The 19,566-nt window shown below is 38.2% G+C and overlaps 1 protein-coding gene and 2 long non-coding RNA genes across 3 annotated transcripts in view; 2 read left to right on the top strand and 1 right to left on the bottom strand.

Moving 5' to 3' along the window:
- The first annotated feature begins 296 nt into the window (after positions 1–296).
- On the top strand, positions 297–19,411 carry LOC134806412 (uncharacterized). The gene is made up of 9 exons (XM_063779679.1): positions 297–421; positions 3,038–3,170; positions 8,109–8,212; positions 9,018–9,216; positions 15,756–15,922; positions 16,444–16,616; positions 17,558–17,758; positions 18,129–18,329; positions 18,700–19,411. The coding sequence occupies exons 1-9, from the start codon at positions 358–360 to the stop codon at positions 18,850–18,852; spliced, it is 1,395 nt and encodes a 464-aa protein (XP_063635749.1). The 5' UTR covers positions 297–357; the 3' UTR covers positions 18,853–19,411.
- The window catches only part of LOC134806460 (uncharacterized), a 157,205-nt gene continuing 140,951 nt past the window's right edge, over positions 3,313–19,566 (bottom strand). The window contains exon 3 of the long non-coding RNA XR_010146524.1: positions 3,313–3,386. This is a non-coding gene — a long non-coding RNA (uncharacterized LOC134806460). The remainder of the gene's footprint in view (positions 3,387–19,566) is intronic.
- Positions 12,059–13,267, top strand: LOC134806466 (uncharacterized). The gene is made up of 2 exons (XR_010146531.1): positions 12,059–12,448; positions 12,545–13,267. It is a non-coding gene; the product is annotated as an uncharacterized LOC134806466 (long non-coding RNA).

Genomic DNA, 19,566 nt, shown 5'->3' with positions numbered 1-19,566 from the left:
AACATAGACTAAGGCATTGTTACTAACAACTTTTATGGGCCACAGGTCTGAAATAAAGGAATATTTAATTTAATTTATATCCTAAGTCGCCCGCCTTTTACGTGAAGTATGGCGGTTATATATTGTCTCTGCCAAAAATTACAAGACCTTAATGTGAGTGTCTTGGTGTAAATACATTTTTGGAATGTTGGCTTGTAGTGGGTGCAAACTTAGTATGATCAGAGTCTAGTGAAGATATCGTTTAGTCCGTGACCGGCAGATACAAACATAGTTATCAATGTAGGTACCTATCATTTACTTCAGAATAGGGTAGACCGCTGCGCGGACTGACTTATTTTATCTGTAAACAGTCTTAAAATGGACAAGGCATTGGTGTTCGTGTTTATTACTGTGATTTTAAACGAAAATCCTATAGTTCACGGTATTTATCTGAAAGTGTGTTTACAAATAGTGTTTGTGGTGTGAAGTTATTATTGATATTTAATGCATATTTTTGGTTAAGTAATGAAAACATGGCCAGAAAACCGTTAGCCTAATAATTTCAAAGGAGCCTATTTTACACTTCGTTAGATGATGCCTGAGAGTTTTCAGAAAAACCTTACCTTACTTTATATTTTGTTTTCAAAAAGAATAAAAATTTATCTTATTTCTATTTATAAAGAATAACCGTTACTTTTATCAATTTTGTGGCGCTCTCTATGCTAAAATCCCTGAATTTGAATATATACCTATATTTGTAACTAGTTTTAATTTTTATGAAAATTAAATAGTTACTCCTCTTTTCTGAAAACCCCCCACAGTGTTCGATTTCCCTCAAAAAATTTCCCTATGCTGTTTATTGCATAAATCAATCAAGGAATGCATTTGAAATGCAAGACTAGAACACCCAGAAGTCTATTTCAAATACTTTTTTTTATAAAAAATAAATTATATTTCATGAGCTTGACATAGAAAAAATACTAAATAAATTCTACAAAAGTATCTGATGAAGAAGTCGCTTTTTAATCAATGTAGTTTGATAAAGAAGCCTTTGGCGCATATTTTCTAGTTCTTAGTTTTGGAATTTACCCTCTGCTTACCGAGTTATTCATATAAATACAGATATTTTATTTCATTTTTTTTCTCATGAAAAACTCAAAAGTGCGACTTGTAACTAGCACTGAAAGATGGCTCTTAACTAGGTCTACCACTGGTAAAAAAATCAAGTTCCACTATCGCGGCGTTTGGGAGTTACGTATAAAGGTCAAATTATACTTTTTAGGGTTATTACTTAAAGGTCAAACAAATATGAAAGGTCGGATTATTAAAAAATCTGATTAAATTAAATTAAGGAACAACATAAGAAACTTTATTTATATTTATTTATTTAACCTTTATTGCACAATACAAGAAATTACAAATGGCAGACTTGCCAAAAGGCATTCTCTACCAGTCAACCATTGGGCCACGCAGAAACTTTTAAGTGCAGTGCACTTTGTTAATCAATAAAGTCATTAAATTCAGAAAAGAAAGAAAGAAATTCAGAAGTCAAGTTATAGTTTCTTTTCGCAAGTTGGTCTCAGATTTTATGTATTTTGTGGCTCATACAAATAATTTTTTATTTCCGAGAACTAACGTGCAGTTGTCAACATGGGATGGATTTTCATCACCGTCTATTAACGAAGATCCATCATTAGCTAGATCTTCATCATCGACTTCAGCCTCTTGTAAGTTTTCTTCATGAATCGGCTTCAGAAGTTCACGAACTGCTTCTGGTAGACTAATCCTACTGGACGATTTTTGTAAGTATAAATGAAAGAGGTTTGCACATAATTAAATGTATTCAAACTTAGCCATTTTGATAATGATGGATTAAATTGTTTTTTACTATTAGTCGATTTTTAATTAATCACTAGCACTGGTGCACTTTTGCCCCCGTCAATCCAGTGTTCCTGTATTTTTATTTATGTAAGTACCTGGAGTATGTCTAAACAATATACAGTTTTGTAATAGAGGAAAATTTTGAATTAATTCTGACTAAAAATTAAAGGTCAAGTTGAGGGTCAACCCTAACACTGTATTTTTAAATTCGATAACTCCCAAACGCCGCGATAGTGGAACGTGATTTTTTTACCAGTGGTTGACCTAGTTAAGAGAAATCTGTCAGTGCTAGTCACAAGTCGCACTTTTGAGTTATTTAGGAGAAAAAAATGAAATAAAAAATCGCTATTTATATGAATTACTCGGTAACCAGAGGGTAAATTCCAAAACTAAGAACTAGAAAATATGCGCCAAAGGCTTCTTTATCGAACTACATTGATTAAAAAGCGACTTCTTCATCAGATACTTTTGTAGAATTTATTTAGTAATTTTTCGATGTCAAGGTCATGAAATATAATTTATTTTTTATTAAAAAAAGTATTTGAAATAGACTTCTGGGTGTTCTAGTCTTGCATTTCAAATGCATTCCTTGATTGATTTATGCAATTAACAGCATAGGGAAATTTTTTGAGGGAAATCGAACACTGTGCCCCCGTCTCTGAATTTTAGGCACATCTTGCCAAGACCTTAGGACCCTTAGGCTACTTTTTTAATGCAACCGGAACCAAAGAGAATATAAATAACCACCAGGGGCCTATTGCATAACAAACTACAACTAATATTACAAGCGGAACTCCTTATTTAATAAGTAAAATTAGAAAAGGAGTTCCGCCACAGAATAAATAATAGTACTACCGTACAGAAAGGAAACTTCCTACAAAAACGAAGTTTGACAGCGGTTCAGGGTCGAATCATGCTGGCCCTTTCTAATATATGGCACTATCCCTTTCGACTATTTAGGGTTGTCCAAAATCAAGTGAATATCTTATCTGTGGTCGTGTACGCAAAAGGATGTCAAGTGGTGCCAACCCTAATAATTGCTCGGAGCAATGCTGAGCCGAGCGGAGCCGAGTTTGACCGAAGTCAGGAGTTTCGCACCCCTGGTTCCGCTTGTAATATTAGTTGTAGTTTGTTATGCAACATGGCCCAGGACGGTGAAACTTAATTTTTGCGACAGCTTTCAGAGAGTTTAATGTGAATGGTGCGGTGAAGATTTTGGCGTTGGAAAATGAATGGATAAATATACAATGTAAGCAGGATTCTCCTATGGCTTATTGTGGTTTCGTACACCCCAGCGGCAAGCGGTTTTCGTAAGTACCTACCTATAGTGTAAAGTTTCATTTCCTTCTAAGGACATATATATGATAAACTTGGTTAGGTATAAATAAAATTAAGAAAGGTGGCTAAATTAACAGCGGTATGAAAAAAGGGCATAAAAAAAATATATATAAATAAATATTATAGGACATTATTACACAAATTGACCAACTCCCACAGTAAGCTCAATAAGGCTTGTGTTGTGGGTACTTAGACAACGATATTTAAAATATATACATATATATTTATAAATACTTAAATACATAGAACACACCCATGACTCAGGAACAAATATCTGTGCTAATCACACATATAAATGCCCTTACAGATACAGATACCGATATCCATAGTCTAATAAAACATGGTCTTCTATTCCCAGAGTGACACAGGCCTACGTCACAACAACATGGCCGCTATATATAGCGCTATCGCATATTATCATATAGCGCTGTCGCATGATGACGTAGGCTTGTGTCAGTTAGGTGACCTAGAAAAGACGGGAATGGAGTACCAGGCGGAGTATATTATTATACCATGCCGATATCAATGGCATAGTAAGTAGTTAGTTAATAAATCAAATAAATAAAGAAGGTACTTAATATGCATAAAACATGCTTATGTATAATAGACACTCGATTTTGAGAAGTGTGAACTGTAAAAAATATTAAAGAAAAATGCCAAATCAAAATCATAGAAAACATTTTTTTAGGTAACCATCAAGCAACCAACGCAAAAGTAAATCAAATCAGTAATTATAGTTCACTTTAGGTAGATTTTTGTTAAGGAAACAAAGTTTATTCAAATTATTAGGAGTGTCGTTCGTTTCGCGTGCTTTTCAAATATCACAATATCGGCTGAATTTAAATCGGCGATGCCGATATATCGGTCTGCCGATTATATCGGCCGATATATCGGTCTGCCGATTATATCGGCCGATATATCGTATCGGTATCGGTATCGTTACATCCCTATTAATATTCGAACACAATCTTTGTATTGTTATATGAAAAAAAAAGGAAATGTATTGGTTTTGATACGACATTATCGATCACCTTGGTTTTGGTAATTGGCGCACATAACACGACTTTCAGACGGCACGCGAACTCGCATGCGATTTTGTTACATTGCGGACTGTTGGTCACGTCCAATTCAACCGACCAATCAAAACCCGCAATGAAATGAAACTCGCATGCGAGTTCTCGCCGTCTAAATGAGCCCTTTTTAGTATCCACCATTCAGCGTCAGCGATCTTCAAGGTCATATCAAAATAATAGTGGTAACACACTATCGTACCGCACCAAGGTCATTGTGCGACGCATCCATAATTAAGAGCGAGAAAGAGATATCGCTTTCTCGCTCTTACTTATCGGTGCGTCGCACAATGACCTTGGTGCGGTGCGATAGTGTGTTACCACTTTAAGATCAGGGGGCCGATTTTTGAATTTCGATCGCTCGATTTCGTCACTCGAAAATCGGTGGAAAAAGGCGAATGCAAATTTTTGAAATACGAGCGATGGAAATTTGGAATCTATTGGTATTGACCACTAAACATCAAACATCAAACATCAACATTTATTCAGCAAATAGGCCACAAGGGCACTTTTACACGTCATCATTGAATTTACATACAAGCAAAAATAATAACATCAACAATTTTATAAAATAAAACTAACAATTCAATCTAACGTATTACAATTACTAAGAGATGTATATGGTCTCTTAATGTCGAATTACATAAAAAATACAGATACAAAACACAAAAAAAAATCTATAATATTTAGAGGTGTAAATGTCTCTAGGTGTCAGAACTATAAGATTATATAGTTTATCAAGTTATCCTTAGAGATGTATAAGGTCTCCAAGAGTCAATATCCTGTATAATTAATACATTCATTAAGAGAAAAGAAACATACGAGAGCAGAATGAGGCGTCTCACTGTAATTAATTAATAAAAATAAAGTTACTAAGTATAATAGCTTGTGTTAGCTTAAACAGACCAGTCTCCACAAACAGCACCCGTTCACGAGTATGACGCGTATCTCAGCCATCGCCTCCCTCAACCTTCATTCGGGAAAGTGGAGACCCGATCAACGACGCCACCGTAAGCAAAGACTTTTAAGCGAGCATGACATGTTCAAGCTACCGGCCTATAATAATATTAAAATAGTAATAACATGTAGCTGTAAGACACGGCATTTTGTGTTCGTATGTTACATAAAAAGACAGTATAGCTTCACATAATTACTAGCCTAAGTTGACTTAGAGATGTAAAGGTCTCTAAGTGTCAGAAACATTAAAAATATAAGTATGTACAATCAAAAATAAAAATAAAATAAATAAATAAATACTTAGAGATGTATAAGGTCTCCAAGTGTCCAAACTAAAATTAAATTAAACAATTTAATCAAGCGAGAACATCATTGTCTCATGTGTCAATTCTACTGGACACTAGCATATTTAATTCACAATGTAAAAAAAAAAACAATATTTATTTAGCTCTTATTATACTAATGAAATCAAGCTACCTGCTTAAAGGCATCTCTATCGTTTATAAAATCATTTACAGTGTAGTACGCCTTACTTAACAAGGAGCGCTTAATGTGCGACTTAAATTTGTGAAGTGGTAAATTCACTACATCAGTGGGGACTTTGTTATAAAAACGTGTACAGTTCCCGACGAAAGACGTACTAACCTTACGGAGGCGGTGGGCGGACACAGCAAGCTTATGTTTGTTTCTAGTGTTATAGTTATGGATATCATTGTTAACCTTGAATTCGTGGATGTTTTTCCGAACATACATAATATTCTCTAGTATGTATTGAGATGCAACGGTAAGAATGTTAACTTCTTTGAATTTCTCTCTTAGGGATACTCGAGCGCCCAGTCCATAGATGGAACGTACAGCTCGTTTTTGCAGCACAAATATTGTCTGAATATCTGCCGCTTTTCCCCACAACAGAATTCCATAAGACATAACACTATGGAAGTAACTAAAGTATACCAGCCTGGCCGTCTCTACGTTTGTTAGCTGTTTGATTCTCCTCACTGCATAGGCTGCTGAACTAAGTTTTCTGGCTAGAGTGCCTATATGTGCATGCCATTGCAGTTTGGAGTCTAGAGTGACTCCCAGGAAAATAGTTCGATCCTCAAATTCCAGCGTATCACCTTTTATTTTAATCTTGCTGTTATTTACCTGCTTGATGTTAGGTTGCGTAAACTTGATGCATTTGGTTTTCTTGGCGTTCAAAAGCAAATTGTTTGCCGTAAACCAGTTTACTATGGCAGATAGCGCGTCATTAATGCTCTCGAAGCTATTTTCCTTTCTGTCCACTTTAAATATAAGGGAAGTGTCATCTGCAAATAACACTATACTGCAAAACGTAATTCAAGACCAAAAAAAGTAAGAAAATGTTGCCACTTTTTACTAGCGCGTCTTGTATTTATGTAAAAATAAGTAAATAAAAGTACTTTTTTTAAATCGTAGGACCGAAATTACTAATAAATAAATTATCTGAGCGTGATTATTTATCAAAAGGAATTTACTATTTTACAAACAAATTATTGCAGTGGCAACATTGTCTTACTTTTTTTGGTCTTGAATTACGTTTTACAGTTTAGGTATATCATGTCTATCTTGCACAACTTTTGGTAAGTCATTAATGTATACCAATATATACCACTCGATTTCAATTCTATCAGTAGAATTTAAATGCCTAGTAGTAGAGATATTATTTAACGAAATACACGAAATCTAGTGGTCGAAGTTCAAAAAACGGCCCCCATAACCGTAACAGGCTAACAGGTTGTTAAATTACAATAGGCCTCCAAGTCACACGAGATGATATTGACAGCGGAGTAAACACGTTTTATGTATTACTTGATAGTTTGCTTGGTAGTTAAACTAATGATAACAGGCCAGTTATTAGTTGCGTGGTGCGTGAGGCACAATAGCAACAGAGAAGTGATTATTACGCTTAGTTTTAAAATTAACCTCGTCTAGTATTAGCCTACAAAAAAAGTACTTAGATAGTATGTAGTTACATAAATCTTTGCTACGACTACCTACATTAGCAGGTTTACAACTTACAAAGAAAATATGATATGGAGCTATGATATTTTATATGATATGGAGTACCTAGGTAAGTACACAAATACTAGCGACGAAAAGAAAGTACTATAGACAAAGGTACCTATATATACGTATTATTTTATTATTTATTGGAGAAGTGGCAGCCTCATGGGCCCTTGCCAAAATACAGTAAATGTAGATTACAAGTAAAATATTTCACAATACAAAGTATTAACGCATGATGTACGGTGATAGGCCTTCACGATGCACTGGAGGATAGCCGGAGCAGCAGTACAAAGCGTAATGGCGGCCGAGACCACGAACTGCCGAATGATGTCCAAGAATTGGTACTCGCATTTCCAGAAGAATTCTTCATTAAAGACTGCACCCGTCAACTTGCCATTCACTGCATAATATGCTATCTAAATTATACATTAAACAGCAGAATGCAAAAAATAAAATAAAAATGTCTTTAGCACGATCCGCCATGTTCCATGGGTCATTCGAAAGTCCACTATATATAACTTGAATGTTCATGTCAAGGATGACTCACGTCATTTTCTATGACGGCTGATCGGTGATCACGTGGTGCTTTCCATAGAAAACGAAGCGCCGGCAGCTCCGGCCCGGCCAGGGCCCGGTCTAGCGTGAGTCATCCTTTATTTCAGATTGTCATTTTAAAATGAGAACGAAAATTCCATTGTGTAGCGGCGCCTAGTAACTCCTAAGTAAAGTTGAAATACTTTCGAATTTAAACTGTTGTGATACTAACATTGACTAGTTGAAACATGTCGCGTGAGTGACTTAAAACACTTGTTTTAAAATTACTGAAAAACTTTGTTCAATTTATTTATTTGTCAGATTCTCAGGAAGCGAGCTGACAAACGGACACTGTGCCATACCCATCAACGCGACTCGTCAGGACGTGGGCGAGTGGAGATGCCATATAGGAAGAAAGCTTACAGGTGAGGCTGAAATATGTGGCTTAACCAGTTAACCCTTTGACCGCCTAACATCAACGCGTGTGGCTACAATCAGCCCAATATCAACCTTTTCTGACAAGGTTCACGTTGACGCGCCTCGGACGATAGGCTTGGCGTTCAGAGGACTAAGGAAAAAAAATTGATAAATAAAAAGTGAAGTGGCAGTGGGCCGCTCATATCAGCCGTAGAACCGATAACCGTTGGGGTAGACGAGTTCTCGAGTGGAGACCGCGCATCGGCAAACGTAGCGTAGGACGCTCTCAGACTAGATGGAGCGATGACCTTCGCAAGGCGGCTGGCAAGAGCTGGATCAGAGTTGCGCAAATCGTGCTCAATGGCGTGCAATAGGAGAGGCCTATGTCCAGCAGTGGACGAGAGTAGGCTGATGATGATGATGATGATGAAATAAAAAGTGTAGTTACAGAACCCGATGGGGCGCGAGTCCGACTAGCATTGCACCTGGCCGGTTTATTGAATAATTGGTATTGGGTTTAGCTGTATACGTAAGCTTAAAAATTTGGTAGGTAGCAATTTCACTAGGTATTTTGCTTCTTCATTATTTTAGGGCTTCTTATGACCTTTATCGCACTTCTGGAACTAGGTATACCTATACCTATATGTCTCTTCTCTATCTTCATCGAATAGGCTTAATGCTTATTATATGTACCATCGACACACTGTTAACTAACAGTTCGTGAACCATATTACGAAAAGCGTAAGGTCCACCGATGGACAGGTAAGAGTTGCTGTTTGTACTTATAAGATGTATTTCTATTTCTAATCACAGGTGTAGAAGATCAGCAGATAATCGAACTTCGTGTAGTCGACAAGCTAGCCGCAATACACAACAACATAACAACAGTTCACCGAAAAGATGTGACATTAGAGTGTGCGACCACCGAGGGTTATAAACCACTGAGTTACTGCCGCTTTGAGCCCCCTAATGGTCCGCCTTTTAGTATCGACTCTGCTATAAACTATACTACGTAAGTACCTATTCAGTACTAACTACAAACAACAACAACATAATAGTAGATCACCGCAAAGATGTCACCCTAGAGGGCCTAGAGTGTGCGACACTGAGGGTTTTAGACCACTGAGTTAAGGTAAACGGCCCCAAGTTCGTGTTAATAGTTAGTACGTTATTTCGTTACTTTTGTTTCTGGCGCAAATAATAAGGAATTCAATTATTTTTTATTCTAATTATACATATGAAAAAAATCTGTATTATTTAATCTCTTCAATAAAGTAATAACCAATATTTTAGTAATTAATCTGAGAGTAATACGACGGTCGAAACTGTCAGAGGGCCGCGAACAGCTGTGTTGTATGCGTGCACTTTTTTTAGGCGTAAGGTGCGCGCTCTCACTTGTTAAGCTTATAGGAAGGAAAAGCTAAACCCATTCGAATAAAAGTTTTTGGCAGTGTTTCTGTGGGTTCCTTAGTAATTGATTTGATAAGAAAAAAGATTGAATATATGCATAGAAATAACTTAAAATTGCAATAAATCAACTCACGAAATAGCGGTCATTTTATTTTTCGTGTGTCTCCTATTTCGTGCCACTAACGAATCAAGGATTTTCTAGATACATTTTGAGTGCTTGTTTTTAAATATAACAACGAAGATAATTAAAAAAATAAATTAGTAAACAATTAATGTATTTCATGAAGTTTCGTATGAGCGAAATTCGGTATATGTTTTTTTCACTAGAATTCTCATAAAACGAGTTTGAATGTGACCCGAGTTAAAAATTTTAAGGTATATTCCACGTATATTCTCATATTAACTACTAGCACAATTTTATTTATTATTCAATTTATTTGATTTATTTTTGTGTATGTTTATATTTAACGTATAAGATAGTAAATTATTTTTTGTAAATAATTTTAATTTTTTAATTTATTTTAATTTTTATTTTATTTATTTAAATAGTTTGGCTCTTAATCACGTATTAAAGTACCCATATGGTTTACAAAGTCTTAATTCAACCATTAAAGACGACGAGTACAAAAAACTTTAAGCTAGCTCTCAAATTATTTTTTTTTTTTAATATTATTTTTAATTTGACCATACAATTATTCGTAAGTAGGTAAGACCGTTAAATATAAATGATTATCAGCAAATTATCACCAATTACTCTAAGAAAACTTTATGCCGAAACAGGGGACACGAATTCACGAACTTAGGAGCTGACCTAAATTTGTATCACGAAATGGGAGCCAAATAAGAGGTTCACGACAAAATTCATATAAAATAAAGTTTCAACTAAAACCCTACAGTTTATACATTAAATTATCAACAAAGAACTAATATAACTTATTCAAAAGCTTTCAAGGTAATGATATGCTTAGTAATATTTAAAAAAATATACAAACTCTCAACTCACTCTCAAGAGCCTTAACCAGCCGAAACAGGGGCCCTTTACCTTACTGCCGCTTTGAGCCCCCTTATGGGTGCGTCTTTTAGCATTGATTCAGCAGTGAACTATAAGTACACAACGTAAGTACCTATTCAGTACTAACTACAAACAACAACAACATAATAGTAGATCACCGCAAAGATGTCACCCTAGAGCGTGCGACCACTGAGGGTTTTATACCACTGAGTTACTGCCGCTTTGAGCCCCCTTATGGTGCGCCTTTTAGCATTGATTCAGCAGTGAACTATACACCACGTAAGTACCTATTCAGTACTAACAACAAACAACAACAACATAATAGTAGATCACCGCAAAGGGGTCGTCCAGAAACCATGTGATCATATTTGGCCTATTTTTAACCCCCTTGGTGATATTTGGTGATTCTAACGCAACGCCGTTTTTAGAATTCCGGGGCAGAAACCGTGAAAAAATAAATGTTCTTAATTCAGCACATTGGGCAGGACGAGGGTACAGATTAACTACGCACCCAGAGCGCGATGTTTCCCTTAACCGACTGCATGGTAATTGTCAAATGCTGTTTCGTGCATAAGGGTGGTATTCCATCTGTCCAATATATTGGTGCAATGTGTATTTTGTCTCACATTTTGCTTAAAATGAGAGAGTGAGACGCAATGACATTTGGCAAAGAAATTGGATAGATGGAATGTGGAATACCACCCTAAGTTTAAGAAATTATTTTTTCATATCTCATGCTCTGAAAGTGGGTCGTTGTTGTTCTAAAAGGTGCGCAGAAAGTGATACGTTTATGCTCTAGCGCAGAAAAGTGGTGTACTCCTCTGCGTCCCCGTCCCATGAACAACTGGGTGGAAACAAAATGGAAAAATAGTGTCTTTATTTCCTCGTCTGGAACAATTGGTAATTCTTTAATTTTACAAATCCCACGTTGATCCTTTTTTTATAAAAAATGATGTAAGTAATTTGTTAAAAACAAATTATTCTTGATTTCTTTCGTTGAATTCTATTTACTCGATTTCATAAAGCGGGAACCAAAAGGAATACACCAAAAATATTTTTTTAAACCTTAAAGTGCTAACAGACTATCGCACCGGACCGCGACCTTGGTGCGGTGCGGAGCATTTATCGATAGTCTGTAAGCTTCCATCGCACATAATTATTATTAATAGCGGTGCGGTGGGCATGCACGTCGCACCAACTGACAGGTAATAATAATACTGGTGCGCTCCGCACCAATTTCCATAGTGTGTAAGCTGCGTCGCACCGTTTGACAGCGGGGCTACCTCGAACTACATTCGACGTGTAACCTCTCTGTCGCACTTATAAATTCGTACGTAAGTGTGACAGGGAGACAATACGTCGAAAGTGGTTCGCGGTAGACCCTCGGCTTTCATTTTCAGTGGAATGTTAAACTTAAACGTCAATTATACTACTATGACGGGAGTACAGCGATTTTTCTTGCTAAGTTTATAATTAATTTTGTTGATATTCTCTACCTGTCACCATTCTCACTGACTCTGGCAAAGGCCCTAAAGGCTGCCATTTCTCTAATATACTATATATATCATGTGATCAACATGGAGCCCGAGATCATAGGTGACGCGGAAAGACAATCCATCATTGAAATCTTGGAATTGTATAAAGATTTCCCGTGGTTATGGGACTTAATCCACGCCAAATATTTTGATAAGGACGCTCGCTCGTAATCATTCGAAGTCCTTTTAGAGTGCTACCAAAAATACTTTCCCAATGCAACGGTCACCAGGATATCAGGGAAAAAATTGAATACTTAAGATCATGTTACCGGCGGGAGCGAAAAAAGGTTGGTAAATAAATCAAGTTTTTTTTAAAATTGTATTCAATAATGTACCAAATAAAAACAATAAATCATAACATACAAAAATCTTGCTAACTTCAGGTGGAGTCCAGCAAGACTACAGGAGCTGGCTCAACGAAAATATACCAACCGAATCTCTGGTACTACCCATATTTAAATGTATGAGTATATTCTGTCCATCCTAAGTTTTCATTCCAAGTACTTATCAAGTATGGATAGCTTATAGGGATGCATTCTTATTGCAACGTTTGTGCATAGTTAGTGTGGTCAGATGCTATTCAGAGGCGAATAAAAATAAAGTCAATTAAAGATCTGTTTTTTATAAAATAGCCCCTTGAGATGATATATTATGTTAGGTATATGGGACAGTAAGCTGCAGAGGCTACCTTTTCTCTGCAGCTTACTGTACTATTTACACTTTTAATTTTCAAGTCCAGTCAACCTATTTGATTTCGGTACCCCTTCATAATGTGGCAAGTAATGAAGTGGCCCCGAAACCAAATTGGTTGACTGCACAGTTTTCACATTTTGTAACTATTATTTGGAAAGGGTCTAGTGATCCTACAAATGTTAGCCAGTTTAGTGAGTCATGGGGAGTATGTATTTTTCTGACACTAATATTATTGTTATAAATAAGTATAAGTAACATATATTTCTTCCCTTTAATACTGCCAAAATTGGTGTGACAGAGAGGTGACTGAAAATAAAATTATTGTTAATTATTATTAGGTATTTAGTATGATCATTCTAATTAGGTGCCATAAAAGCTGTGATTCATAAATAATAATAATTTGATTATTAATAGCATATTGTTTTATTTCTCACATTAGGTACCTACACATGTTTGTTGTTGACACAAAAGTTGCTGTTTTATTTTTTTATTCCAGATACTAAAAGGTTTTCTAAAGTAAAAGTAAGGTAAACATACTAGTACCCCACATGCTATTGCCCAATAGATGACACCTTGCTGTCATCGCTATTGACAATGAGTCAATGACTTAAGTTTCAAGATGACATGTACTGGGAAAATATGTACACATTACCTAAATATATAGCAATCTGTCTGGCCTAGTGGTTAGTGACCCTGCATATTAAGCTGATGGTACCAGGTTCAAATCCTGGTACCGCCATTTACTTGGGTGATGACAAGGGAAATGAATTGTTTCATTTGTTATACACAAAGTTAACTACATAGGTATGACAAAAGATACAATTGTTTCACCTCTATATAGTCTTTGAGAGCTTCAAAGATAGCTTGGCAGGTCTCTGGTATTATTTCTGAGAGCAGTTGGGACGATATGGTCGTGCAGAATTTCAGTTCTCTTAGGTCTCTGCCAGACGCTAGATATTTTAACGTCGCCTAAAATTAGTGGCAATTGTAGCCACTACCAAGGCGATTTTAGTTTGTTTAGATAACACTGGAGGCATTCTTTTTTGAAAACTTATACATTTTCGTGGTGTCATAGCAACTGGACGGCAATGTAGCCAGTTGACGAAATAAAAATATGCAGGTACAATGCTTCAAAGAAACTGATTTGCAAAGATTTTCATGCAAAACTATGGATTGTGTTGTCTTAGGCTCTCTACCTACCTCTAAAAAGCAAAGCCGCATTGAAGCCCTTAAGATTTAATTTAAAATTATAAAGGATTCCATTGCAAAAATTTGATGAAAAGCACGGAAATATGGGACACTTGGCAACACTGGCGCACGTGTGCGGCAGTCTGTAAGCTAGGATCGCACCGTTTTGACGGTCCGGTGCGATAGTGTGGAAGCCCAAGCCAGTAAAGCAATTCCTAGAACCGCTCCAAGGTCGCGGTCCGGTGCGATAGTCTGTTACCACTGCTTGCGTAAATGAGCAAAGGCAGAATCTTATACAGCCACAGTTAAACGTTTGTACGATATTAAATTGGTTTTTAAAGTTATTTAGAACTATATTCATTAAAATAAAATAAAATACAAGATAAAAGTTTCTTATATTATTAATTAAATTGTTATTTAATATTAAAAATACTTTTATTATATTATGACGTGGTGCGGCGCACCATGGTCGCGGTGCGGTCCGGTAGTCTGTTGCGGCTTTTAGAACGAAAAAGTATAAAATTAAAAAAGTACGAGGCAATCCCGCTGATTTTCATACTATAATGAACAAATTATTTTAAAATTGTTGTAGTTTGTAAAAAAATGTGTGTTTTCGTAAATATTGCAATCTAAATGATTTTCGTTAGGGGTGATTAATCTTCACGCATGTAAAGTCTCCGATTGCAAGTAAGTCCTAAGGAAAAAATCATGGCCGTAGGTTTGTTATGTACTTCAATTACTGATTTTGCGAAATTGCCTTGTCTTGTTTGGTTTCCTCGCATTCGATATGAAAAGTAGAGTGTTTAACTCGGGTGAAAGGCACCGTTTCTGTCTCGGACTATTGGCGCTCTCACTGCGTTCGAGCGCCAAACTACCTCGACAGAAATGGGTGCCTTTCAACCCTTGGTTAACAATCTACTATTGTGACCCAAGAGCGTTTGTAATCTATAATGAATATTTCTTTAAGAGCGTAAAGTGAAGATACGACGAGTCGTGACAGCAATTATGAAACTGGATGACACTGCTACGTTATCTGACTTAAGGGTCAGAATGCTAATTACTTTTGCCAATCGCGATAAATTCGACCTTGGGCCAGTTGGATAGAGTTTATTGTCGCTTTTTTACGGGACTGTGCATACAATGTTCCGTCCACACTGTTATCTGACGATTATAAGCCTCGTTGGAAAGACATAGGGTCCACCGATGGCAGAAGTGTGATGTGTACCGAATAACATTATTAGCTTAAGATATGTCCTTCCGAAATCATCACCAGTGTAAATGTCAAGTTAAAGTTTCTGATTTAGGCCACAAGATGGCAGACCCTTAAACGCGCACGGTAATGTAGGTACGTGAAGTTGGGATATCACCGGCCGTCTTAGGGGCTATTCATAAATTACGTCATTTCAAATTAGGGGGGGGGGGTCTGGACATCGGATGACGGTAGCATGAAGTAGGAGGAAATGGGTTCATTTGAAGCATGATTTTTGGATGATGATAGGGGGGGGGGGGGGGGGTCAAAAATCGTCAAAAATCGATGACGTAATTTATGGACAGCCCCTTATTAGCACACAAAGTGCCTTGCCATGTTTACGGCTTTGACTTATGTCACAAGGTGGTCGACCTTCCAACATGAACGGCTCCTAAATTTCCCCACAATTAAATTTTTAGACTGATACTTTGACGATGATAATCATTCCATCTATGAAATTCCAGACCAATCCTCGGCCGCTACTATTTCCCACAAAACAAGAGCTTGGATCGAGGAGATTGTGCTGTGACCATCCGGAAGGTGAAATACGAAGATGTGGGGATTTGGACCTGTGGAGCTGGACTCAGTGACGGGAAGGAGTATACGGACACAGTGGAGCTGATCGTAGAAGGTTAGGGGTTTGTCCAAAAATGGTATGTAATATTTGAGGCTTCCTTCCCCTGCTCCTCCTGGCGACACGCACGAAGGGTAAACTTCTGTTTCTTATTATTACTAGTACACGTCTACTGCTGGTGCTGGCCTTCCTCAATGATCTGATCCATGTCCTCAACGGACGCTCTTCCCCTGTCCACTTAGCTTCTAATTTGAACCATCTCACGCCGCGATTGTTGCGCCATTTAAGGTCCTAGCTAAATTGGTTGTTCAATACTTACGGTATAGAATTTCCAACTTAGCAAGAACCCTAAATGGCATAACAATCCCGTATGGCGACTGTACAAGTAACTCTGATTCTAAAAGATGCCAGCCAGTAACCGTTAGATGTTTGCTATAGCGTCGACCAGGGTAGGTTGTTGTCGACTTGAAGATTACGAGAACCAGGTCGTCATATTGCCAAAATGGTACCTCTTATATTACTATTTTATGTCATGCCTACGCTGCCTAAAATAATCTCATTTATTAATTCATTCACAGGCATATACACCATGTCAACAGCGTCAGCCACAGGAGTGACCTTCGGCGCAATAGGCATTGGAGCCTTCCTGATCATCCTAGGGTACCTTGGCTGGAAGAAGAGGAGCTTCCTTGGGGCAGCGCCGAGGCAGCAGGGGCACGATGATGGACACGAGATGGGCGAAATGCCGCAGGTTTGTGCTATTTTTCTTAATCGCCACAGGCATATACACCATATCAGCATATACTTTGGGCGCTATAGGTATCGGTGCGTTTCTGATAAGTGATAAGCGTGATCGTCCTAGGGTACCTTGGCTGAAAGAAGAGGAGCTTTCTCGGGGTAGGCCAAGGCAGGAGGGGCACGTTATCGTAAAGTTGGCACTTTTCTCAATGTAGGGAAACTAAGGTTTCCCTTAACCTAATATACTTGTATACAAGTATGATGACATAACCTTATATTATACATTTACATATTCAAGCAGCATAAGAGTAGGCAGTTAGTTGCCTCTCATGGCAGCACTTGCCTACAAAGAAATCACACAAAATATTGTATATGGTTTTCAGGCCCGGAACTCTCCACAAAGTAGAAGATCACCCATCAGTAGACGCTCGCCGCAGACCAGCAGAGTGCCCAGTGTGGTCGTCCAATCACCATCAGTACCGTCAGAGACGGGTTCGCCTCTCATAACCAGTAGACAGGAGCACGACGACGACGACGGGCAGCAGGGGCACGATGATGGTCACGAGATGGGGGAAATGCCGCAGGTTTGTGCTATTTTTCTTAATAGCCACAGGCATATACACCATATCAGCATATACTTTCGGCGCTATAGGTATCGGTGCGTTTCTGATAAGTGATAAGCGTGATCGTCCTAGGGTACCTTGGCTGGAAGAAGAGGAGCTTTCTCGGGGTAGTGCCAAGGCAGGAGGGGCACGTTATCGTAAAGTTGGCACTTTTCTCAATGTAGGGAAACTAAGGTTTCCCTTAACCTAATATACTTGTATACAAGTATGATGACATAACCTTATATTATACATTTACATATTCAAGCAGCATAAGAGTAGGCAGTTAGTTGCCTCTCATGGCAGCACTTGCCTACAAGAAATCACACAAAATATTGTATATGGTTTTCAGGCCCGGAACTCTCCACAAAGTAGAAGATCATCCATCAGTAGACGCTCGCCGCAGACCAGCAGAGTGCCCAGTGTGGTCGTCCAATCACCATCAGTTCCGTCAGAGACGGGTTTGCCTCTCATAACCAGTAGACAGGAGCACGACGACGACGACGGGCAGCAGGGGCACGATGATGGTCACGAGATGGGGGAAATGCCGCAGGTTTGTGCTATTTTTCTTAATAGCCACAGGCATATACACCATATCAGCATATACTTTCGGCGCTATAGGTATCGGTGCGTTTCTGATAAGTGATAAGCGTGATCGTCCTAGGGTACCTTGGCTGGAAGAAGAGGAGCTTTCTCGGGGTAGTGCCAAGGCAGGAGGGGCACGTTATCGTAAAGTTGGCACTTTTCTCAATGTAGGGAAACTAAGGTTTCCCTTAACCTAATATACTTGTATACAAGTATGATGACATAACCTTATATTATACATTTACATATTCAAGCAGCATAAGAGTAGGCAGTTAGTTGCCTCTCATGGCAGCACTTGCCTACAAGAAATCACACAAAATATTGTATATGGTTTTCAGGCCCGGAACTCTCCACAAAGTAGAAGATCACCCATCAGTAGACGCTCGCCGCAGACCAGCAGAGTGCCCAGTGTGGTCGTCCAATCACCATCAGTTCCGTCAGAGACGGGTTCGCCTCTCATAACCAGTAGACAGGAGCACGACGACGACGACGGGCAGCAGGGGCACGATGATGGACACGAGATGGGGGAAATGCTGCAGGTTTGTGCTATTTTTCTTAATAGCCACAGGCATATACACCATATCAGCATATACTTTCGGCGCTATAGGTATCGGTGCGTTTCTGATAAGTGATAAGCGTGATCGTCCTAGGGTGCCTTGGCTGGAAGAAGAGGAGCTTTCTCGGGGTAGTGCCAAGGCAGGAGGGGCACGTTATCGTAAAGTTGGCACTTTTCTCAATGTAGGGAAACTAAGGTTTCCCTTAACCTAATATACTTGTATACAAGTATGATGACATAACCTTATATTATACATTTACATATTCAAGCAGCATAAGAGTAGGCAGTTAGTTGCCTCTCATGGCAGCACTTGCCTACAAGAAATTACACAAAATATTGTATATGGTTTTCAGGCCCGGAACTCTCCACAAAGTAGAAGATCATCCATCAGTAGACGCTCGCCGCAGACCAGCAGAGTGCCCAGTGTGGTCGTCCAATCACCATCAGTACCGTCAGAGACGGGTTCGCCTCTCATAACCAGTAGACAGGAGACGATCGAACCATAGAAGCGACACACAAGTTTAAGAGTTTAATGATCACCAGGAGCTAGGAGACAGTCGACCAGTAGACGCGACAGTAAAATGTCCACCTTCGTCGTCCAATCGCCGTCGGACACGGGCTCACCTCTCATAACATGATCACCAGTAGACAAGAGACAGTCGACCAATAGAAGCAACAGACAAGTTTAGTAGTCTCTGCTTTAATCGTCCAATCACCGTCAGATACAGTCTCACCTTTAATGTCATGTAGATAGAAGAATAGACATTAGTCACGACAATAGAATGCCCAGTTTAGCCGTCAGAAACGGGTTCTCCTCTGTTACCATAAGGTTAATGTTAATACGCATACGCTATTTATAATTAAACATACGCTATCTAGTCGCTAGTTATCAAATAGGCAATATAAAGGGCGCTTTCAAAAAAATTTTTACATTTAATTCATGTCTTCAAAATATTGGCTTCTTGGGCTCATTTTACTCAGAATCATTTGTACATTCACGCCTCATACATAAAAAAATGTGTCCCAAAATTTTGTATGAAAAAATATTTTTACAGTGCGTCACGTTAATACAAATAAAAAAACTTTTCATACAAAAATGTGACGATCTGGAAAGGAAATCTTGGGACACATTTTTTCATGTATGAGGCGTGAATGTAAGTACAAATGATTCTGAGTAAAATGACCCCAAGAAGTCAATATTTTGAAGACATGAATGAAAT

Source organism: Cydia splendana, chromosome 3, assembly GCF_910591565.1.
Source record: "Cydia splendana chromosome 3, ilCydSple1.2, whole genome shotgun sequence".
Classification (NCBI taxonomy): Eukaryota; Metazoa; Arthropoda; class Insecta; order Lepidoptera; family Tortricidae; genus Cydia; species Cydia splendana.
This window is presented reverse-complemented; position numbering and strand designations above follow the sequence as displayed.